The sequence below is a fragment of the Cetorhinus maximus genome, chromosome 4 (assembly GCF_964194155.1).
Source record: "Cetorhinus maximus chromosome 4, sCetMax3.hap1.1, whole genome shotgun sequence".
Lineage (NCBI taxonomy): Eukaryota > Metazoa > Chordata > Chondrichthyes > Lamniformes > Cetorhinidae > Cetorhinus > Cetorhinus maximus.
The window spans coordinates 80,198,737-80,220,552 of record NC_135882.1 but is presented as its reverse complement, the minus strand read 5'-3'; the positions used below and the strand labels follow the sequence as shown (position 1 = coordinate 80,220,552).

The 21,816-nt window shown below is 45.3% G+C and overlaps 1 protein-coding gene across 2 annotated transcripts in view; it reads left to right on the top strand.

Moving 5' to 3' along the window:
• Positions 1–1,158: 1,158 nt before the first annotated feature.
• Positions 1,159–21,816, top strand: part of cspp1a (centrosome and spindle pole associated protein 1a) — a 192,648-nt gene continuing 171,990 nt past the window's right edge. The window contains exons 1-2 of one of the 2 annotated variants that reach the window (XM_078540371.1): positions 1,159–1,264; positions 7,095–7,207. In XM_078540371.1, the coding sequence (XP_078396497.1) occupies positions 7,109–7,207 (99 nt within the window). In that variant the 5' untranslated portion in view covers positions 1,159–1,264; positions 7,095–7,108. The remainder of the gene's footprint in view (positions 1,265–7,094; positions 7,208–21,816) is intronic. The other variant, XM_078540372.1, reaches the window with a different exon arrangement.

Sequence of the window (21,816 nt, the reverse complement as noted above, 5' to 3'; positions counted from 1 at the left end):
TCTCCGTATTTAAGGAAGGTTACACTTGCATTCGAGGCAGTTCAGCGAAGGTTTATTAGATTGGTCCTTGGGTTGAGATGGTTGTCCTATGTTGAGAGGCTGAGTAAATTGGGTCCATGTTCTCTGGAGTTTAGAAGAATGGAAATGATCTAATTGAAACATACAAGACTCTGAAGGATCTTGACAGGATTGGCACTGAGATGTTGTTTCCCCTGGCTGAGGAATCTAGAACACAAGGGCACAGTTGCAGGAGGGGGTTGATCATTTAGGACCGGGATTAGAAGAAATGTCTTCACTTGGGGTTGTGAAACTTTGGAATTCCTCACCCTGGAGGATTGTGGATGCTCCATCATTTACTATTTTTAAGGCTGGGATAGACAATTTTTTGGTATCTCAGGGAATCAAGATATATGGGCAGTGGTTCAATCTTGAACCGGTCTGAACTAATTTTCCCTCTGTGAAATGCTCTTCCCCAGAGAGAACTGGAGGCTGGGTCATTTAATTTATTCAAAGCTGAGTTAAATAAACTATTGGTAGACAAGAGTTAAGGGTTACAGGGTGGGCAGATAGGAAAGTAGAGTTGAACCATAACCAGGTCAACCATAGGCCTTATCGAATGGTGGAGCAAGTTGAATGGCTGAATGGCCTACTGCTCCAAAATCCTATGTACCTATGAAAGCAGGGTTGAAGCTCAAGATCAGCTATCATGGTGTTCAATTGTGGAGCAGACTCAACTGTGGTGTACTCCTGCTCCTATCTCTTGTGTTCTTAGAGTTGCTAGAACAGTGTTGAATGCTGTCACTTACAAAACATTCTGGGGAAATAAGCCAATAAATGGGAAAAAATAAAAATCAACTAAAGGTGACTGTGGAAAATAAACTCGAAACTCGTACAAAATAAACAAATGATCCTGGAAATAAAAATAAAGAACATGCGACAAGGTGTAAAAATGAATGAGATGTGACTGAGGAAAAACGAAAAACTTTTTCATTGACAAGTTCTTCAGCATTAATCATCCAGCCCAGCAGGGAAGCACACGCACACACGGAGGTGGGTGTCTCGAAAGTTCGCTCTTGGCTTTCGTTTTGTCAAAGCTGCTGCTACGAGACTGGACAAAAAAACATTAAGGCTGGTTGGTTCTGGGCGGTCGCAATGCATGATGGGCCTGAGGAGTCAGGGCAGGAGGATTCGGCGGACGGTTGGTGTGAGGCTCTCGCGCAGTCTGGTTTAAATCTTCTGTATAGAGCGCGAGGAGCGGATGAGTGTAAGCAGCCGGCGGCAAACCTAAGTTTTCTTTACAAGCTGATATTCTGCTCAAGACCTTTGACAAAACGAGGAGGACCTGAACCCGTTAACTTGTCCCTACTTGTTACATTATTTCCCCATATTTACCGTTCCTTTCCCTCCATCCTCTCCCCATTTTTCTCCGGGTTGTTGCTTTGTAGACGCGTTGACTGGCAGTTGTAGGGTGCAGGGTTTTTCTGCTGTGCTGTTATTGTGGAGCGGGTGGGGGTTGTGCGCCCATTGCCGGATTTATGTTGCAGAGCGCGAGGTGCTCGTTGCCGGATTTATGTTGCGGAGCGGGATGTGCCCGTTGCCGGATTTATATTGCAGAGCAGGAGGCGCCCGTTGTCGAGTTTAAGTTACTGGGTTGTTGGTGCCCGTTGCCAGGTTGTTGGTGCCCGTTGCCAGGTTGTTGGTGCCCGTTGCCAGGTTGTTGGTGCCCGTTGCCAGGTTGTTGGTGCCCGTTGCCGGGTTGAAGTTTGAGGGGGGGTGTGCCCGTTGCCAGGTTGTTGGTGGTTCAGCCCGGGAACGCCGAATCCCCTACCTTGTGATGCGCATTTCTCATCGTTTTGACAACTATTGTGCTGCACGTTTACTTCGTCTACTTTACAGCTATTGCTGAAAATAATTTCCTTTTGCGTTAAGTACATTTTGTGGTAACTTCCTGCTCAGAGACTGACCGCAGGTTGGCTGGAGAGGTTGGCTTCAGCACAGATGAAGTTTGTGTACTAAAGTTGCCTGACGACAAATGCGCCGTTCTGTGGAGCCAGGTTGTGTTTTCCATTTCCCCCTCTCCCTTTCTGATGGAAAATAACTTAATTTTATTTGGTCGATTTACTTTTTTTTAAATAGTGTTTTGGTGTAGAAAATATTACTAAATTAGTGAGAGAGCGGTGGTGGTGTGGCTGTAACAAAATGGATTGTGCCAGGGAGAGAGTATTAGGAGAGGTGCTTATATGATAAATTTTTAAAGGTGGAGAAGTTGGAAGAGTTTGGGGTTAAGGTGGTTGAAGGTTCTGCAATCAGTGAAGTGGTGAAATCGGGATGGGATGCACAAAAGGTTGCAGTTGTACAATGAAGAGAAGTGACATTATTGCTGGAGGATGTATTGGGGCATTGGGAGGGTGTGGGAATGGGTGTCCATAGTAATATTGGGACAGGGACGGACTATTCAACTCCTTGAGCCAGTTCTACTGTTGATTTCAATCATGGCTGATCTGTAGCTCAATTCCATTTACCTGCCTTATCTTCATATTCCTTGACACCCTTACTAACAAATAATCAGCCTTGAAAGCCCCAATTGATCCAGCATCCTCAGCCTATTGGAATAGAGAGTTCTCAATATCAGAGAGCCAATGCAGGTCAGCAAGCACAAGAATTTATGTGCAATCGACTCAGTGTAGGACAGGGTGTACAGGTGGCTGAGCTTTGGACAAGTTGGATATTTTGGAGGATGGGAAGTCAACAAGGACAATGCTGGAAAAATTGACTCCAGAGGTGAGAAAGGCATGAATAAAGATTTTGGTGTCAGTGGCCTGAGGTAGGTCATAGGTGGACAGTTGGTGGAGGAAAACAGTCTTGGTGATGAATATATTGTGGGGTGACTGGTGACAGATTGATGGAGAAAATATGAAATGTAAAAAATTGTTCCTGTTTGTCAAGTCAAGTTTCTAGCCCTATGACCTACACTAACTTATGTTCTAGTAAACAGCATTTGCTTCCCCAGCATTACCCCTGTCTCCCAAAGATCTGACTTCAGTTCCCTCCTTCATCTAACTGCTGCCCCTTGACATCATCCGCAATCACAGCATCAGTTTCCACATGTATGCTGATGACCTCCAGCTCTATCTCATCACGACTTGGACCCCTCCACTGTCTGAAAAATGCCAGACTGCTTGTTCCAACATCCAGTGTTGGATGAGCAGACATTTCCTCCAGTTAAATATTGGGAAGACCAAAGCCATTGTGTTCGGTCCCTGCTAATGTTCCATGTAAACCACACAGCTATGCAGCAACCTGAAAGTTCCTGTGCAGACTACACACAAGTCAGCGCATTAAATTATTTGCTGTCATGCAAAAAAAATTAAAGGGACGAAAATTTAAAGAAATGCCCATGCACTCAAAAAAAAATCAAAGGCTACTTGGGTCTGTGACATAAACTCCAGTGTGGAGTCTCATTGCTTTAAGTTTTAATTGTTGGGGATTTTAAAAATATAAAATTTATTTTAGTTTACTTTTCCTGGTTTTTTTCTCTCTCTCTTAATCCAGTCTTTCTTTGGTCTCTCTGGACCTGATTTGGCATTGAATTCACCCAGTATAATTTACACTTAGTTCTTGAGCTGCTAATTTCACATTCCTTCAATCTGATTGATTAAAGAAACACAGTTGCTTGTCCTGTTTACTCAGACCTCAGGTGCCCAGTTTCCCACGCTGTGACATTATTGGCCTGCACTTTCAGCAGTTTACACACACAAATGTAACAACATGAACATGTAAGGTTGTGTCAAACTAACAGAAGTGCCGCAAGAAGTTACAACCCAATGTCATTTACATCACTTGTTTTCATTGCTACTACATGGTAGGGAGCAATATCCTATAATATAATGAGATTGCTACTAGATTTTGGGTTTAATTTGCACGTCAATTCCAATACAGAATTAATCACACCTAATCCAGTACTCCTAACAATGTGTGATGTGCTTAATTCATCCTCTGAAATTAGTCTCAATAATGCTAGTTGTGGCAGTCTTAACTTTGAGCCAGTAGGTTGTAGGTTCAAGCCCTGTTCCAGGATTTGAGCACATCATCCAAGATACTGCTTCAGTACAGTACTGAGGGAGAGTAAAGGTGCTGTGTTTTGAATAAAACATCAAAGCAAGTCCCTGTCTGTCAGCTGAGTTTTATGTTCAGTGGCCCTATTCTTTATTAGTTTTACTGGTATCCTGATGAACATGTCTATCTCAACCATAGGCACCAATATCTGAGTAACTGGTCATTTGTCTAATTTTCTTTTTTCAGGACTTTCCTGTATAGAAACAGTCTGCTAAGTTGTCTACAGTGGCAGCATTTCAAAATTTGTTGAGCACTTTGTGATGTCCTGAGGGTGTCATAAAACATTCAATTTTTTTTCCTTCTAACAATTTGAATTTCTCTGTCACACTTGGTGTTAGCTGCCCCCTTCAGCCTTCTGAGAGGGAATGCAGGGAATTAGAGACCAGTTAGCCTAATATCACTGTTGGGAAATTAGTGTCTACAATTAAAGATAGGGTGACTGAACACTTTGAACATTTTCAGCTAACCAGAGTCACACTGAATATTTTGAACAGATGACTGAAGTAACAGGCAGAGGAATGTCTGTGGTTTACATGGACTTTGAGAAGGCATTGGATGAAGCCCCTCATATGGGACTGTTAGCTGAGATCAATGCTTATGGAATTGAGGGCAAATTATTGACCTGGTTAGCAAATTGGCTGAGTGGAAGGAGGCAGAGCAGGAATAATGGGCAGGATTGCTAATTGGCAGGCTGTGACTAGTGTCCCGCAAGGATCTATGTTGGTGTCTCAACTATTCACTGTATTCACTAATGAGTTAAATGATGGGACAAAGTCACATATCTAAATTTGAAGATGATGCAGCAATAGGTGGTTATTGTAAACATGTAGATGGAAGTGTAAGATTACAAAGGCACGTCAATATATTAAGTGAATGGACAAAACTGTGGCACATGATTTCAATGTAGACAAAAGTGAGGTCAACCACATTGGACCTAAATGGTGAAAAGTTAGAAACAGTGGCAGTCCAAAGAGACTAGGGGTCCAAGTAAGCAGCTCATTAAAATGTTATGAACAGGTACAGAAAATCAAAAAGGCTAATAGAATTTGGCTTTTGTATTTAGAGGAATAGAACACAAGGGGACAGAGTCATGTTTGATCTATACAAAGCCTTGGTTAGACGATAGCAGGAGACTGAGAGCAGTTCTGGGCGCCACACATTAAGATTGCTACGTTGGCCGTGGAGGGCGTGCAGTATGAATTTACTGGAATGATACTACTCCTCCAAAGTTTGAGCTACAAGCAGAGATTGAATGTATAGGGATTATATTCCCTGAAAGTTAGAAGGTTGAGGGGTTTGTTACAGATAGGAGGGGGGGGGGTTAATTTAAACAGCCCTGATTTCTCCTCTCCCCACTCGCCCATGAACAGAAGGGTGTTTTGATTTGCTTCCCCCTTTATAAGCAGTGGTGTATTTCCCAACCCCATGGTTTTAAAGTGTTCCAATTTCTGTTGTTAACCTCACAGTAAACTGGTGATAAGATGAACTCAAAGGGGTTAATTTATTTGTACATACTGAAAACATGAGAGGGGGATCGCCCTGTAGCCCCCTGTGCACTCATGCAATAAAAGAGGGATAGAGAAAAGAAAGATTGGCAGGGCAAAGACCACAGAGAAAAGAATTAGTGTTTCAGATGGGCCCAGTGTCCAGAATCAAAGCCCAATGTTATATTCCTTCACCGAGGTCAGCAGGTTGAAAACTGATGCTGTGTAATTCATGTTTTCGGTAGAGTTGATTTCCACGATGAGGTAGACGCGCGGAGATGAATCAGTCTTGTGGACGGTGGTACAGAAGTTCCAGTATAAACAGTGTAGATTGGGCTAGGCATTCAAACCTGGACAGAGCCCCTTCTCTGGTGCTGCTGCTTATCGATGGTAAAAAATGGCAGACTGAGGTTTTTTAGAACCAGTAATATTGCCTTCTGGTACTACCCTAGGGGCTCATGTCACATGACTCCCACCTCTCCACTCTGGCTTTGACAAAGGGTGTGTATCCCTTTGTCTGGGTCCCTGAGATTGTTAGTGTTCCAAACATTAAGTCCTGAATGGGAGGTTGCGGGGTCCTTTGTCCTAGCAGGTGAATTGGCTTTGTTTGGCCAGGCCTGGCTAATGAAATGTAGATAGCCTTTGTATAGTTCCTTTTGAATTCGATCTCTGCAGCCCACAAGGGGTCGCTAGGGTCTCTTCAGAGATAATGAGGTGTCAGTTTCTGCGAAACTGCCATATTAGCTCCTATTGTTGAAGAGTCACAGACAGAAATAGCTTCAGCCATTTTAAAAAAGGCCTTTGTCCAGTTTTTGAAATTTTATAAATTAGCCCCTTGACAGGTGATTTAATCAAAGTTTTCTTGTTAGTTAAGAGAACAGATAGGGTAGATTTACACTAGTTGGGGAATTTAGAACTTGGGGTATAATCAAAAAACTGGAGCCACGCCTTTCAGGAATAAAATCAGGAAACACCTTACAAAGGATCATGGAGGTTTGGAGCTCCTGCACAAAGATGTCAGATCACTTATTAATTTTAAAACAGATTGATATATTTTTGTTAGCAAAGGTATTGAGGGATATAGAGCAAAGCTGGGCATATGGAGTTAGGTCACTGATCAGTTTCAGTCTCAATTTTTAAAGGGCATACATTTCTTTATTGCTCTTTGCAGTGTCTGTCTACTCCTCCACTATCCCTCTGCATTGTCAAGCAACTTGTCTGATATCCAGTCTTGGATTAGCTCCAGCATCCTTCAATTAAGCACTGGGATGGCCATCACAAGCTGCATAGCTCTGCTGCTGGCTCCATTCTCCCACACTAGCTATTTTCTGAGACAGAACTAGGCGTTTGCAATTTTGGTGGCTCATTGATTAGTTTCACCAAATATACTGTAAGAAGTACCCAAAATTCAGATAGAAACGTTGCCCCCATTCAGCTGAGCTATGCTTAGTCATAGAGCCAGTATTCTAATTTAGAAAATTAAATGTTTTAAAGGTACTTTGCTGACAATGGCAGATGAATTGGAAAGGTTCCTTGAAGAACAGAGGGCCAAGTTAGCACAAGATAAAGTCGAGCTGGACCAAGATCCACCATACATGGAGATGAGAGTAAGTTGATTTTAAAGTTTCTATATTAAAAACAATAAATTTTAAACTTGAATAATTACTTGAATGAAAGTGTAGTCAGGTTACTGTTCAAGTGTGACATATTTAATGGCGAGAATCAAACATCTGTACTTAATTTAATGGGCAGCTGATGAGTGCAACATAAGAAGAAGAGGAATCATACGGGCTCGAAACGTTAACTCTGTCTTTCTCTCCACAGATATTGTCAGACCTGCTGAGTTTTTCCAGCAGTTTCTGTTTCAGATTTCTAGCATCTGCAGTATTTTGCTTTTATAATAATCAATTGTTGTTTACAGGAGGTAGGGGAAAAGAATAGGTCAAAAAATATATCCCGTGGTACTTAATCCCAGAATTGGTGTTGCATTTGTTTTCCATTTAGAATAAATATGCATATAAGAAGAAGAACCCAAGGCATATAATGTAGAAGCATTTTCCCACTATTACCTGCATGGATAGATGCAATTTCAAGTCTACTTTTAAATTTTAAATGCTGAAATAGGAACAGTATTGATATAAGTTTTACTTGGAAACATTGGTGCAATTGCATCAATTTCTGAAGGCAATTTTAAATAAGAATTTATGTTTATTGAATTCTACTGTGCTTATCTGTGGCTCAGACTAAAACTCTAATACTGTATTAAATGTTTCTTTTGTAAATTATACTAATTTCATTTATAAGCTTAAAGCAGTATCATGTAAAACTGCAAATTACAAAAAATTCAATTAAGCAATGGGGAGTTATAACACAGTTTTTAACGCTGATGAAAAGTGATTTCAAGTATGCTTTACAGCAAAAATAATTGTGAAATGAGCGTCAGGCTTGACCTCTGACAGCACTAAACAAATTAAAAGAACATTGATGAGGAGCACATTAACTTAAGACTCGAATGAAAACCAAGCTAACATTTATCCAGAAAGTGCATTGTATCAAGTTGAACTTAATTTGGAACAGTTTTATTGCTTATAGGGAACATAAGCTCAGTCCTATATACTTAACAGTTAGCAGTGCATTTGCACAAGTATAGCATTGCTCAAAATAGCTTCACCTTTTTCTTGATGCAAAAATGGCGGTGTGTAAATCAGGTGATGATGTCCAAATTGCCTCCAGAGCAAAGTGGAGTGATGCAACCCATGAGGCTCTCATTCTGCTTTCTACCAATGCCAACTTTGCTGTGAGTTCAGGAACAGCACCAGGCAGACCTAAAAATGAGGTACCAACCTGGTGAAACTGCAACACTACAACATAATTGCTAAACAGTGGAAGCAGCACGCTATACACAGAGCTAAGAGATCCCACAAACAACCGATCAGATCAAAGCTCTGGGTCCTGCCACATCCAGTTGTGAATAGTGGTGGGCAATTAAACAGCTTCTGGGAAGAGGAGGCTTCACAAACATCCCCATCCTCAGAGACAGTAGAGCCCAGTGCGTCAGTGCACGAGAGGAGACTGAAGGATTTGCAAGCATCCTCAGCCAGAAGTGCTGAGCAGATGGTCTACCTTGGCCTCCTCTTTGAGGATCCAATCATCACACATGCAAGCCTTCCGCTAATTCAATTCACTCCACGTAATGTCAAAAAACAACTTAAGGTACTGGATACAGCAAAGGTCATCCCGGCTGTAGTACTGAAGACTTATACTCGAGAACTAGCTGCACCCCTACAAAAACTGTTGCAAAAGAGCTACAACAGTAGCACCTATATAACAATGTGGAAAATTGTCCAGATATGTCCTATTCACAAAAAACAGGAGAACTCCAATCTGGCCAATTACCACCCCATCAGCCTATTCTCAATCATCCCCAAAATGATGGACGGTGTTGTTGACAGTGTTATCCAGCAGCATTTGGTCAGCGATAGTGTGCTCACCAATGCTCAGTCTGTTTTCCACTAGGTTCTCTTGGCTCCAGACCTTATTACGTAGGATCACATAGAATATATGGCACAGAAATGAGCCATTTCGTCCAACCAGCCATTGCCGGTGTTAATGCTCCACTCGTGCCTCCCCTCAAATTTTCTCATCTAAATCTACCATTGTAACCATCTATTCCCTTCTATCTCATATGCTTGCCTAGTTTTGCCTTAAATGCATATATACTATTAGTTTCAACCACCCCCTGTTCCACATATTCCACATTCCTACTAGTCTTTGGGTGAAGAAGTTTCCTCTGAATTCCTTGGTGACTATTACACTGATGGCCTCTAGTTTGTTTCTTCTTCTGCAGAAGAAGAAACATTCTCACTACATCCCTCTCTATCCAAACCTTTCATAATTTTAAAGACCTCTATTAACCTATTTTCGAGAGAGAAGAGACCCAGCCTGTCAATTCTTTCCTGATCTGCATACCCAGGCATTTCTTGTATCATCCTTGGAAATCTCTGCATCCTCTATCAGCGGCTCTCTCTCTCTCTCGCTGGCTCACGCTCTCTTTCTCGCCGTCGCGCTCTCTCTCTCTCTCTCTCGCCGTCCCTCTTTCTCGCTCTCTCTCGCTGTCTCTCTTTCTCGTTCTCTCTCGCCGTCTCTCTTTCTCGTTCTCTCTCGCCGTCTCTCTTTCTCGTTCTCTCTCGCCGTCTCTCTTTCTCGCTCTCTCTCGCCGTCTCTCTTTCTCGCTCTCTCTCGCCGTCTCTCTTTCTCGCTCTCTCTCGCCGTCTCTCTTTCTCGCTCTCTCTCGCCGTCTCTCTTTCTCGCTCTCTCTCGCCGTCTCTCTTTCTCGCTCTCTCTCGCCGTCTCTCTTTCTCGCTCTCTCTCGCCGTCTCTCTTTCTCGCTCTCTCTCGCCGTCTCTCGCTCTCTCTCGCCGTCTCTCTTTCTCGCTCTCTCTCGCCGTCTCTCTTTCTCGCTCTCTCTCGCCGTCTCTCTTTCTCGCTCTCTCTCGCCGTCTCTCTTTCTCGCTCTCTCTCGCCGTCTCTCTCTCTCTCGCGCTGCCTCGCCGTCTCTCTCTCTCTCGCCGTCTCTCTCTCTCTCGCGCTGCCTCGCCGTCTCTCTCTCTCTCGCGCTGCCTCGCCGTCTCTCTCTCTCTCGCGCTGCCTCGCCGTCTCTCTCTCTCTCGCGCTGCCTCGCCGTCTCTCTCTCTCTCGCGCTCCCTCGCCGTCTCTCTCTCTCTCGCGCTCCCTCGCCGTCTCTCTCTCGCGCTCCCTCGCCGTCTCTCTCTCTCTCTCGCGCTCCCTCGCCGTCCCTCTCTCTCTCGCGCTCCCTCGCCGTCCCTCTCTCTCTCGCGCTCCCTCGCCGTCTCTCTCTCTCGCGCTCCCTCGCCGTCTCTCTCTCTCGCGCTCCCTCGCCGTCTCTCTCTCTCGCGCTCCCTCGCCGTCTCTCTCTCTCGCGCTCCCTCGCCGTCTCTCTCTCTCGCGCTCCCTCGCCGTCTCTCTCTCTCGCGCTCCCTCGCCGTCTCTCTCTCTCGCGCTTCCTTGCCCCCGCCCCGGCCCTCGCCGTCTGGCTCGCCCCCGCCCCGGCCCTCGCCGTCTGGCTCGCCCCCGCCCCGGCCCTCGCCGTCTGGCTCGCCCCCGGCCCTCGCCGTCTGGCTCGCCCCCGGCCCTCGCCGTCTGGCTCGCCCCCGGCCCTCGCCGTCTGGCTCGCCCCCGGCCCTCGCCGTCTGGCTCGCCCCCGGCCCTCGCCGTCTGGCTCGCCCCCGCCCCGGCCCTCGCCGTCTGGCTCGCCCCCGCCCCGGCCCTCGCCGTCTGGCTCGCCCCCGCCCCGGCCCTCGCCGTCTGGCTCGCCCCCGCCCCGGCCCTCGCCGTCTGGCTCGCCCCCGCCCCGGCCCTCGCCGTCTGGCTCGCCCCCGCCCGCCAAAGCGAGTTGCAATGAAGTATTACATTTGATGCATTCTTAAATCTGAGAATGTTGTTGAGCTGACTAAATTTAACAAACTTAGCCAATGTCAAAAGGCAAATGTGGATGAATTTATAAATGACCTATATAGACTTGCAGAATAATTTGGGTGTGGCACCTTAAAGGATAAGCTGGTCAGAGACAGAATTGTCATGGGAGTATTGGATGATGCCTTGCCTGACCATTTGCAGTTGAGAGATGATCTAACCTTAGCAAAGGCAATCCAACTGAGAAGACAAACTGAGGTCAGGAAGCAAAATAGATTTGTGATTCTGAGGTGACCAGGGAAATCATATCTCAATGGCAGCTGACTGAGTACAGTACTCAAATTTAAAAACAGAAGCTGTCGTAAAAAAATGGGGGAGGCAGGAAGAACGTCCATCAACAGTCCCAGCTAAGTAGCAGTAATTGGTGGCAGGGAAAAACACAGGTGTGAAATCTGCTCTACCAAAGAGGCCAAAATCTATTTATATGGAAAAATGGGCCACTTCCAGGTTGTGTGGTAGCAAGAAGTCTGTGCAGAATACATATAAAGAAAAGCTTTTGAAACTGGTAAGATCCATGAAGTAAATGATCTTCATGATATTGAGGTGCCATTCTTTGGAGAGAAGCAGGAACCAAGCAGAAACTACTGAGTGCTGATATCCTCGTGGAGGGAAACAAGATGCACTTTAAGTTAGACACGTTTGCAGCGGTTTTGGTTCTTTCTGATTCTGAACCAGTGGTTGGAGAGAAGCTCCCTTCAGCTGTCTTGCAAAATAAAACTACATGGATCGAGAGGGATAGAACTCAAGGTCATAGTGGAACTGAAGGCAACCCTCCAAGATCGAGAGAAACAAATCACAGAAACATTGGTTTTGAATCACATACAGAGTTGTTCACTTTTGAGAAGGAAGGCCCGTACCAACTTGCATCTGATTTGCAGAGTTTTTTTTATTCATTCATGGAATGTGGGCTTTGCTGGCTGGGCCAGCATTTATTACCCATCCCTAGTTGCCCTTGAGAAGGTGGTGGTGAGCTGCCTTCTCGAACCTCTGCAGTCCATGTGGTGTAGGTACACCCACAGTGCTGTTAGGAAGGGAGTTCCAGGATTTTGACCCAACGACAGTGAAGGAATGGCGATATATTTCCAAGTCAGGATGGTGAGTGACTTGGAGGGGAACTTCCAGGTGGTGATGTTCCCATCTATCAGCTGCCATTGTTCTTCTAGATCGTAATGGTCATGGGTTTGGAAGATGCTGTCTAAGGAGGCTTGGTGAGTTTCTGCAGTACATCTTGTAGATGTTACACACTGCTGCTGTTGTGCATTGGTGGTCGAGGTAGTGAATGTTTGTGGATGTGATGCCAGTCAAGCGGACTGCTTTGTCCTGGATGGTGTCCAGCTCCTTCAGTGTTGTAGGAGCTGCACTCATCCAGGCAAGTGGGGAGTATTCCATCACACTCCTGACTTGTGCGTTGTAGATGGTGGATAGGCTTTGGGGAGTCAGGAGGCGAATTACTCATCGCAGGATTCCTAGCCTCTGACCTGCTCTTGTAGCCGCAGTATTTAAATGGCTAGTCCAGTTCATTTTCTGGTCAATGATAACCCCCAGGATGTTGATAGTGGGGGATTCAGTGATGGTAATGCCATTGAAAATCCAGGGGCGATGGTTAGATTCTCTCTTGTTGGAGATGTGGCGCAAATGTTACTTGCCACTTGTCAGCCCAAGCCTGGATATTGTCCAGGTCTTGCTGCATTTGGACAAAGACTGCTTCAGTATCTGAGGAGTCGCGAATGGTGCTGAACATTGTGCAATCATCAGCAAAATCCCCACTTGTGATCTTATGATGGAAGGAAGGTCATTGATGAAGCAGCTGAAGATGGTTGGGCCTAGGACACTACCCTGAGAAACTCCTGCAGTGATGTCCTGGAGCTGAGATGACTGACCTCCAACAACCACAACCATCTTCCTTTGTTCTAGGTATGACTCCACCCGGCGGAGAGTTTTTCCCCTGATTCCCATTGACTCCCGTTTTGCAAGGGCACCTTGATGCCAGACTCGGTCAAATGCTGCCTTGATGTCAAGGGCAGTTACCCTCACTTCACCTTGGGAGTTCAGCTCTTTTGACCTTGTTTGAACCAAGGCTGTAATGAGGTCAGGAGCTGAGTGGCCCTGGTGGAACCCAAACTGGGCATCAGTGAGCAGGTTATTGCTAAGCAAGTGCTGCTTGATGGCACTGATGACCCCTTCCATTACTTTACTGATGATGGAGAATTGACTGATGGGGCGGTAATTGGCCGGGTTGGATTTGTCCTGCTTTTTGTGTACCAGACATACCCTGGGCAATTTTCCACATTGATGGGTAGATGCCAGTGTTGTAGCTGTACTGGAACAGCTTGGCTAGGGGCACCATTATGTTCTGGAGCACAAGTCTTCAGTGCTATTGCCGGAATGTTGTCAGGGCCCATAGCCTTTGCAGTATCTTCAGCCATTTCTTGCTATCACGTGGAGTGAATTGAATTGGCTGAAGACTGGCATCTGTGATGCTGGGGACCTCCAGAGGAGGCCGAGATGGATCATCCACTTGACACTTCTGGCTGAAGATTGTTGCAAATCCTTCAGCAATATCTTTTGCACTGATGTGCTGGGCTCATCCATCATTGAAGATGGGGATATTTGTGGAGCCACCTCCTCCACTGAATTGTTTAATTGTCCACCACCATTCACGACTGAATGTGGCAGGACTGCACACAGTGCATTGGTTGTGGGATCGCTTAGTTCTGTCTATCACTTGCTGCTTATTCTGCTTGGCATGCAAGTAGTCTTTTTTTCTAGCTTCACCAGGTTTACACCTCATTTTTAGGTATGCCTGGTGCTGCTCCTGGCATGCCCTCTTCATTGAACCAAGGTTGATCCCCAGACTTGATGGTAATGGCAGAGTTGGGGGTAGGTCAGGCCATGGGGTTACAGATTGTGTTCGAGTACAATTCAGCTGCTGCTGATGGCCCACAGTGCCCATGGATGCCCAGTCTTGAGTTGCTAGACCTGTTCAAAATCTGTCCCATTTAGCATGGTGGTAGAGCCACACAACACGATGGAGGGTATCCTCAATGTGAAGGTGACACTTCGTCTCCACACTGACTGTGTAGTGGTCACTTCTACCGATACTGTCATGGACAGATGCATTTGCGGCAGGCAGGTTGGTGAGGATGAGGTAAAGTATGTTTTTCCCTCGTGTTGGTTCCCTCACCACCTGCCACAGACCCAGTCTAGCAGCTATGCCATTTAGGACTCGGTCAGTAGTGGTGCTATCAAGCCACTCTTGGTGATGGACATTGAAGTCTCCCACCCAGAAAACATTCTGCGCCCTTGCCACCCTCAGTGCTTCCTCCAAGTGGTGCTCAACATGAAGGAGCACTGATTCATCAGCTGAAGGAGGACAGTACGTGGTAATCAGCAGGAGGGTCCTTGCCCATGTTTGACCTGATGCCATGAGACTTCGTGGGGTCCGGAGTCGATGTTGAGGACTCCCAGGACAACTCCCTCCTGACTGTATACCACTGCTGTCACCTCTGCTGGGTCTGTCCTGTCGGTGGGACAGGACATACCCAGAGATGGTGATGGTGGAGTCTGGGACATTATCTGTAAGGCATGATTCCGTGAGGATGACTATGTCAGGCTGTTGCTTGACTAGTCTGTGAGTCAGCTTTCCCAATTTTGGTACTAGCCCCCAGATGTTAGTAAGGAGGACTTTGCAGAGTTGACAGGGTTGCGATTGCCATTGTCATTTCCAGTGCCTAGGTTGATGCCGGGTGTTTCGTCCGGTTTCGTTCCTTTTTTGTGTCTTTGTAGTGGTTTATTACAACTGAGTGGCTTGCTAGGCCATTTCAGAGCGCATTTAAAAGTCAACCACATTGCTGTGGGTCTGGAGTCATATGTAGACCAGACCAGGTAAGGACGACAGAGTTCCTTCCCTAAAGGACATTAGTGAACCAGGAACAGGAAAGCCAAGAATATCAGCCCAAAAAGGAGCTATTTCCAGGACTAGGAAAGCTGAAGACAACATACTATGCACTGTCCATCCAGAACAAAGCCAGTATATCTCTGCCCAGGAAAGTTCCTCATCCACTCTTGCCAAAAGTAAAGATGGAGATTGACTCTATGTTGAAGCAGGGATTATTTCAACTGTGACAGAACCAACAGGCTGGTGCTTGGGATCTATGAGAATTTGTGTAGACCCTGTTGAACAAAGCAGTTGAATGTGAAGTCTGTGGATGAAAGCGATTTGAGCATCACAAAATGTCGAACCAGAGCAAAATATTCTTTTTTTAAAAAATTCATTCACGGGATGTGGGCTTCGCTGGCTGGGCCAGCATTTATTGCACATCGCTAATTGCCCAGGAGAAGGTGGTGGTGAGCTGCCTTGAACTGCTGCAGTCTGTGGTGTAGGTACACCCACAGTGCTGTTAGGAAGGGAATTCCAGGATTTTGACCCAGCAATAGTGAAGGAGCGGTGCTATATTTCCAAGTCAGAATGGTGAGTGACTTGGAGGGGAGCTTTCAGGTGGTGGTGTTCCCATGTGTCTGATGCCCTTGTCCTTCTAGATGGTAGTGGTCATGGGTTTGGAAGGTGCTGTCTAAAGAGCCTTGGTGAATTCCTGCAGTGCATCTTGTAGATAGTACGCACTGCTGCGACTGTGCGTTGGTGGTGGATGGAGTGAATGTTTGTGGATGGGGTGCCAATCAAGCAGGCTGCTTTGTCCTGGTTGGTATCAAGATCCTTGAGTGTTGTGGGAGCTGCACTCATTCAGTCAAGTGGACAATGCTCCATCACACTCCTGACTTGTGCCTTGTGGATGGTGGGCAAGCTTTTGTGAGTCAAGAGGTGAGTTACCCATTGCAAGATTCCTAGCCTCTGACCTGCTCTTGTAGCCACAGTATTTATATGGCTAGTCCAGTTCAGTTTCTGGTCAATGGTAACCCCCAGGATGTTGATAGTGGGGGATTCGGTGATAGTAATGCTATTGAATGTCAAGGGGCGATGGTTGGATTCTCTCTTGTTGGAGATGGTCGTTGCTACCACTTGTGTGGCGCGGATGTTACTTACCACTTGTCAGCCCATCTTGGAAATTGTCCAGGTCTTGCTTCATTTGGATATAGACTGTTTCAGTAGCTGAGGAGTCATAAATGGTGCTGAACATTGTGCAATCATCAGCTAACATCCCCACTCCTGAACTTATGATGGAAGGAAGGTCATTGATGAAGCAGCTGAAGATGGTTGGGCTAAGGACACTACCCTGAGGAACTCCTGCAGTGATATCCTGGAGCTGAGATGACTGACTCCCAACAATTGCAACCATCTTCCTTTGTGCTAGGTATGACTTCAACTAGTGGAGAATTTTCTCTCTCATTCCCATTGATTCCAGTTTTGCTAGGGTTCCTCGATGCCACACTTGTTCAAATGCTGCCTTGATGTCAAGGGCAGTCACTCTCCCCTCACATCTCGAGTTCAGCTCTTTTGCCCATGTTTGAACCAAGGCTGTAATGAGGTCAGGAGCTGAGTGGCCCTGGCGGAACCCAAACTGGGCATCAGTGAGCAGGTTCTTGCTAAGCAAGTGCTGCTTGAAAGCACAGTTGATGACCCCTTCCATCACTTTACTGAAGATGGAGAGTAGTCTGGTGGGGTGGTAATTGGCCGGGTTGGATTTGTCCTGCTTTTTGTGTACAGGACATACCTGGGCAATTTTTCACAAAGCCAGGTAGATGCCAGTGTTGTAGCAGTGCTGGAACAGCTTGGCTAGGGGCGTGGCAAGTTCTGGGGACGGGGCTGGTATCCTCAATGTGGAGATGGGATTGTGTGGTGGTCACTCCTACCGATACTGCCTTGGACAGACGCATCTGCGGAAGGCAGGTTTGTGAGGCTGAGGTCAAGTATGTATTTCCCTCTTGTTGATTCTCTGATCACCTGCTGCAGACCCAGTCTAGCAGCTGTGTCCTTTAGGACTCGATCAGTCGTGGTGCTACTGAGCCACACTTGCTGATGGACATTGAAGTCCTCCACCCTGAGTACGTTCTGTGCCCTTGCCACCCTCAGTGCTTCCTCCAAGTGGTGAGGGATGGCGATACATGGTTATCAGCACGTTTTCTTGCCCATGTTTGGCCGGATACCCTGAGACTTCATGGGGTCCGGAGTTGATGTTGAGGACTCCCAGGGCAACTCCCTCCCAACTGTATGGCACTGTGCCGCCACCTCTGCTGGGCCTGTCCTGCCGGTGGGTCAGGACATACCCAGCATGGTGATGGTGATGTCTGGGGCATTATCTGTAAGATATGATTCCGTGAGGATGACTATGTCAGTGAGACAGTCTGTGAGACAGCTGTCACTTTTGGCACTTGCCCCCTGTAAGGAGGACTTTGTGGAGTCGACAGGGCTGAGTTTGTCATTGTTGTTTCCGGTGCCTAGGTCATTGCCGGTGGTCCATCAGGTTTCATTCCTTTTTTGAGTCTTTGTAGCAGTTTGATACAACTGAGTGGCTTGCTAGGCCGTTTCAGAGGGCATTACAGAGTCAACCACATTGCTGGTGGGCCTGGAGTCACATGTAGGCCAGACCAGGTAAGGATGGCAGATTTCCTTCCCTAAAGGACATTAGTGGACCAGATGGGTTTTTACAACAATAGACGATTTCGTCGTCACTTTTCATGGTCATTCCAGATTTTGATTGAATTCAAATTCTACCATTTGCCTTGGCAGGATTTGAACCCAGGTCCCCATTATATTACCCTGGTCTCTGGATTACTAGTCCAGCGATAAAACCACTACGCTCCCGCCTCCTCATTTGGTGCCTAGGTCTCTGAAAATTGTTGGAAGAGACGATTTTATACTGTAATACTTATACTATTCATCGTAAGGAGACGAGAACTGTTGATGTCACCTTCTTTCTCATCACAGTCTTGGGATGAACCTCTTCGAACACAGAGGTCAGATGTCCTTGATCATAATGGACTACTACTCCAGATGGATAAAAGTCAAAGCAGCTGCAGGATCACATGTCTGAAGCAGTTACATTGTTGAAGGAGATTTTTGCAACACATGGAATCTGAGGCATTGTAGCCTCAGACAATGGTCTGCAGTTTGTCAATGGCTGTTTTAAGGAGTTTCTGGCATTGTATGGATTTGTACATATTATGAGTTCACCAAGATACCCTGAAGCCAACAGTGAAGCTGAAAGAGGAGTGCGTACAGTGAAAGCATTGCTGAAGAAGAAAGATGACCTTGAACTCCACTTCTAAGCTATTGTTCAGCTCCACTCCAAAATGGTTTAGCACCATGTGAACTCCTCATAAGAAGACTGGGAGCTCAATTCCCTACTCTTATGTGCACATATCAAGTTGATTACTTGGATAAAGTGAGAGAGACAAAGGACAAATATCATTACAGCCAGATGTGGAACTATGACAAATGTCACAAGTGTTATGGCACAGTGGATGGTAAATGCTGAGCTGCTCAAATCCCAGAGGGAAACTTGAAAAAGCTGCCACAACTGTTTTGCAAATTTGTATTTTTATTTTGAGATGTGTGCCTTGAATTCAATAGTAATAAGTCCACTGAGTCTTAGAGGTTTTTTACAAAATTAAGTTAAACACGTATTTAAAAAATATGATTTTAAGCACATAGGTCAACAAATTACTGCTATGATAACTCCTAAAGCCTCTAAGTAATCTCCAGTTACACCTCCGTTAAGGCAACAGTAAAACAACAAAAGTTTTCAACAGACCCAGGCAAAGCACACAATACCCTGGACAGTGATATTCAAAGTGAATTCTCTTAGCTTTGATTCTTGGAGACCGCAGCTTGGTACGTAAAGGCTGGAGGCTTTTCACATTTGTTGGATCTTAGAATGCCGCCTTCTTACACATAGCCTCATCTCCTTTATACAGGTTTCTCCCTTTTTAATGTAAATCTCATTCTCCCAATATGTCTTTGCAACTTTACTTTTTCCATAATATAAATCTTTCATAACACTCTCATATTATCAGTAATCTTTGGGAAAAATAAACACACTGTTTGGCTTAGCCTTTTATGGCTAGGTGTAACACCTTACCATCTCTTTGAAATTCACGACTTTAGTTTATCTAAAAATGCAAATGTTCTTCGTACCTCGCATTCTAAAACTTCAGCCATGTTTACATATTTAGCATTTCAAACCTAGTTTCCCTTCTGATACATCAAAACATCAGACCAGCTGTCTGTAATTCAATTAAAACCCACACACACACCTACACAGAAACTAATTCAAACCCCACTTTTAACCTACCTTTACAATAAATTACAATAATATTATGAAAATTATTATAGTTTCATGACATAAGGCATGCAACCTACCCCCAAAGGAGAGCCAGTTTGGATCTAAGACCAAGCTCACCACAGGCAAGTGTTGAACAGACACCTTATCCACGGTCCGACCTCATCCAAACAGAGCACAGTACGGTGAGACAGAACAGGCGTGTGCTTGTTGCCATACAGAAGCAGCTTCCTACCCCGTGAAAGCAGTCATCTACTCAGCCTAACTTAGCAGAGATGCTGTGTTCATCCACCAGTCAAGATGACTACCTGATTGGTGAACCTGAGTCATCTACCAATTCTCCACCTGCCCAACAGGGTCTGATAGACCAGTCGGAGGACTCAAACCCCCAATCTCCTCCAAGGGAGGTAAGGACCCGCTTGGGTAGATAGGTGAAACTGCCACAACCGCTGTCCCTATAGAAAGAATGGAGCAAAGAAGAGGACCCAAGGGAAAAAAACAAGATTAAACGCTGGTGTGTTGCATTTCTTAAAGTCGTGGTTTGTTTGATCTTCACAGTGTATAAATGGGAATTGGAGACTTGTGGGGAGATGTAATATAATTGGTTAAATCTAACTGTTTAATATCCTAATCAGATACTGTGTACATTACAGGAAATGATGCAGCTTCACATGGTTTGCTCTCTCTTGTGCAGCCTCATGGAAGATATAACCAGAGTAGTAAGATGTGTTCCAATAAAGCTCTTGTTTTAGAGGCCTCTGCAGAATTATTATAAATTCTGTTTTAGTTGAGCAATACTAAGAACATACTAATCACCTCTCATTCTTCTAAACTCCGAAGGGTATAGGCCCAATGTGCTTAACCTTTCCTCATAAGACAAACCCCTTCAACCCAGGAATCACCTTAGTGAGCCTTCTCTGAACTGTTTCCAATGCAAGTATGTCCCTCCTTAAGTAAGGTGACCAAAACTACACACCATACTCTAGGTGTGATCTCACCAATGCCCTGTACAGTTGAATTAAGATTTCTCTACCGTTTGTCTTCCTATAACTTGTTGTACCTGCATGCTGAGTTTTTGTGATTCATGTGCAAGGCCACCCAGATTCATCTGTAATGCAGTGTTCTGTAGTTTCTCTCCATTTAAACAATATTCTGCTTTCTATTCCTGCCAAAGTGGAGAACCTCACATTTCTTCATATTATATCCCATTTGCCATATTTTTGCCCACTCACTTAACCTACCTCTATCCCTTTGCAAAACTCTGTATCCTACTCACAGCTTGCTTTCTGGCCTATCTTCATACTGTCAGAAAATTTGGCTACAATATAGCTGGTTCCTTCATCTAAGTCATTCATATAGTTTGCAAACAGTTGAGGCTCCCGCACTGATCCCTGTGGCACTCCACTAGTTACAGTTTGTTATTCTGAAAATGACCCATTGTTATGATCCCAGCTGAGGTTACCCCTGGACAAGCCTGATCCCATAGTGGAACCCAGCTTTATAGATCCTAACTTTAATTTGTTTGTTTAGATATGTGGAGACTAGCCACTGAACAGTCACAGGAGTCAGCTTATGAACTTTTAACATAAGAATAAAACATTTATTAAACAAGAAAAGATTAACTATATTACCATACTCCTTCACCAACAACTATACCTTTACAGATATATACAGATTTTTAAGGATAACCATCATTACAAAGCTCTGAAGAAGAGTCATACGGACTTGAAATATTAACTTGGTTTTTCTCTCAACAGATGGGCTGTTAGACTTGCTGAGTTTTTCCAGCATTTTCTGTTTTTGTTACAAAAGCTATCTTATACTTTAATGTCCACAGTAAGTACACAGTCCATGTAAACCAATAGGCACCCTGTGGTCAGACCCACCACTCTGAAACCAAGTGACAGATGCCACCTCAACCAGATGCTATGGATCTCTCCTCAACATCCCCCAGACACTTGTCACACCGTAAGCCAACCAGTCTCAATGAGCTCCGTCCTTCAGATGAGGGTTTCCAATCTCCATTCTCCATGAACTCGCCCCCCCACAAACTGACGCTTTCTCTCCAATGCCTTCCACAAGGGTTCACCTCCAGGGTTGTGAACTCTCCTTCTGATGTCCCTCTTTCCTAGGTTACCACATACATTCAAGCTGTCTTCCACGCACTATCACCTACTCAACGTTAACAGTACTACTACTGCTTCACCTGCCTATAGCAAAGAGTTACAGACCTTCAGCCATCTCTTTGGACCTTCTTTTCTCTTGCAAGCTGTTCTTGCTTTAAATCTGCTTTCTGCAGCTTTTGTATCTTTAAATCTGAAGCTTGGGAGCCTTTCTCTCTGCCCTTCACTCTTAAATTCACAGCACCTTTTCCAGGTTCCTGTCCTTCCTTTGACTAGCAAGCCTTCTTGGGACTTTCCCCTGTTTCTGCCTCACTCCTTTGGTCTTGGGACCTGTTGGTTCTTTTGGGAAATCTGCAGCTCTCT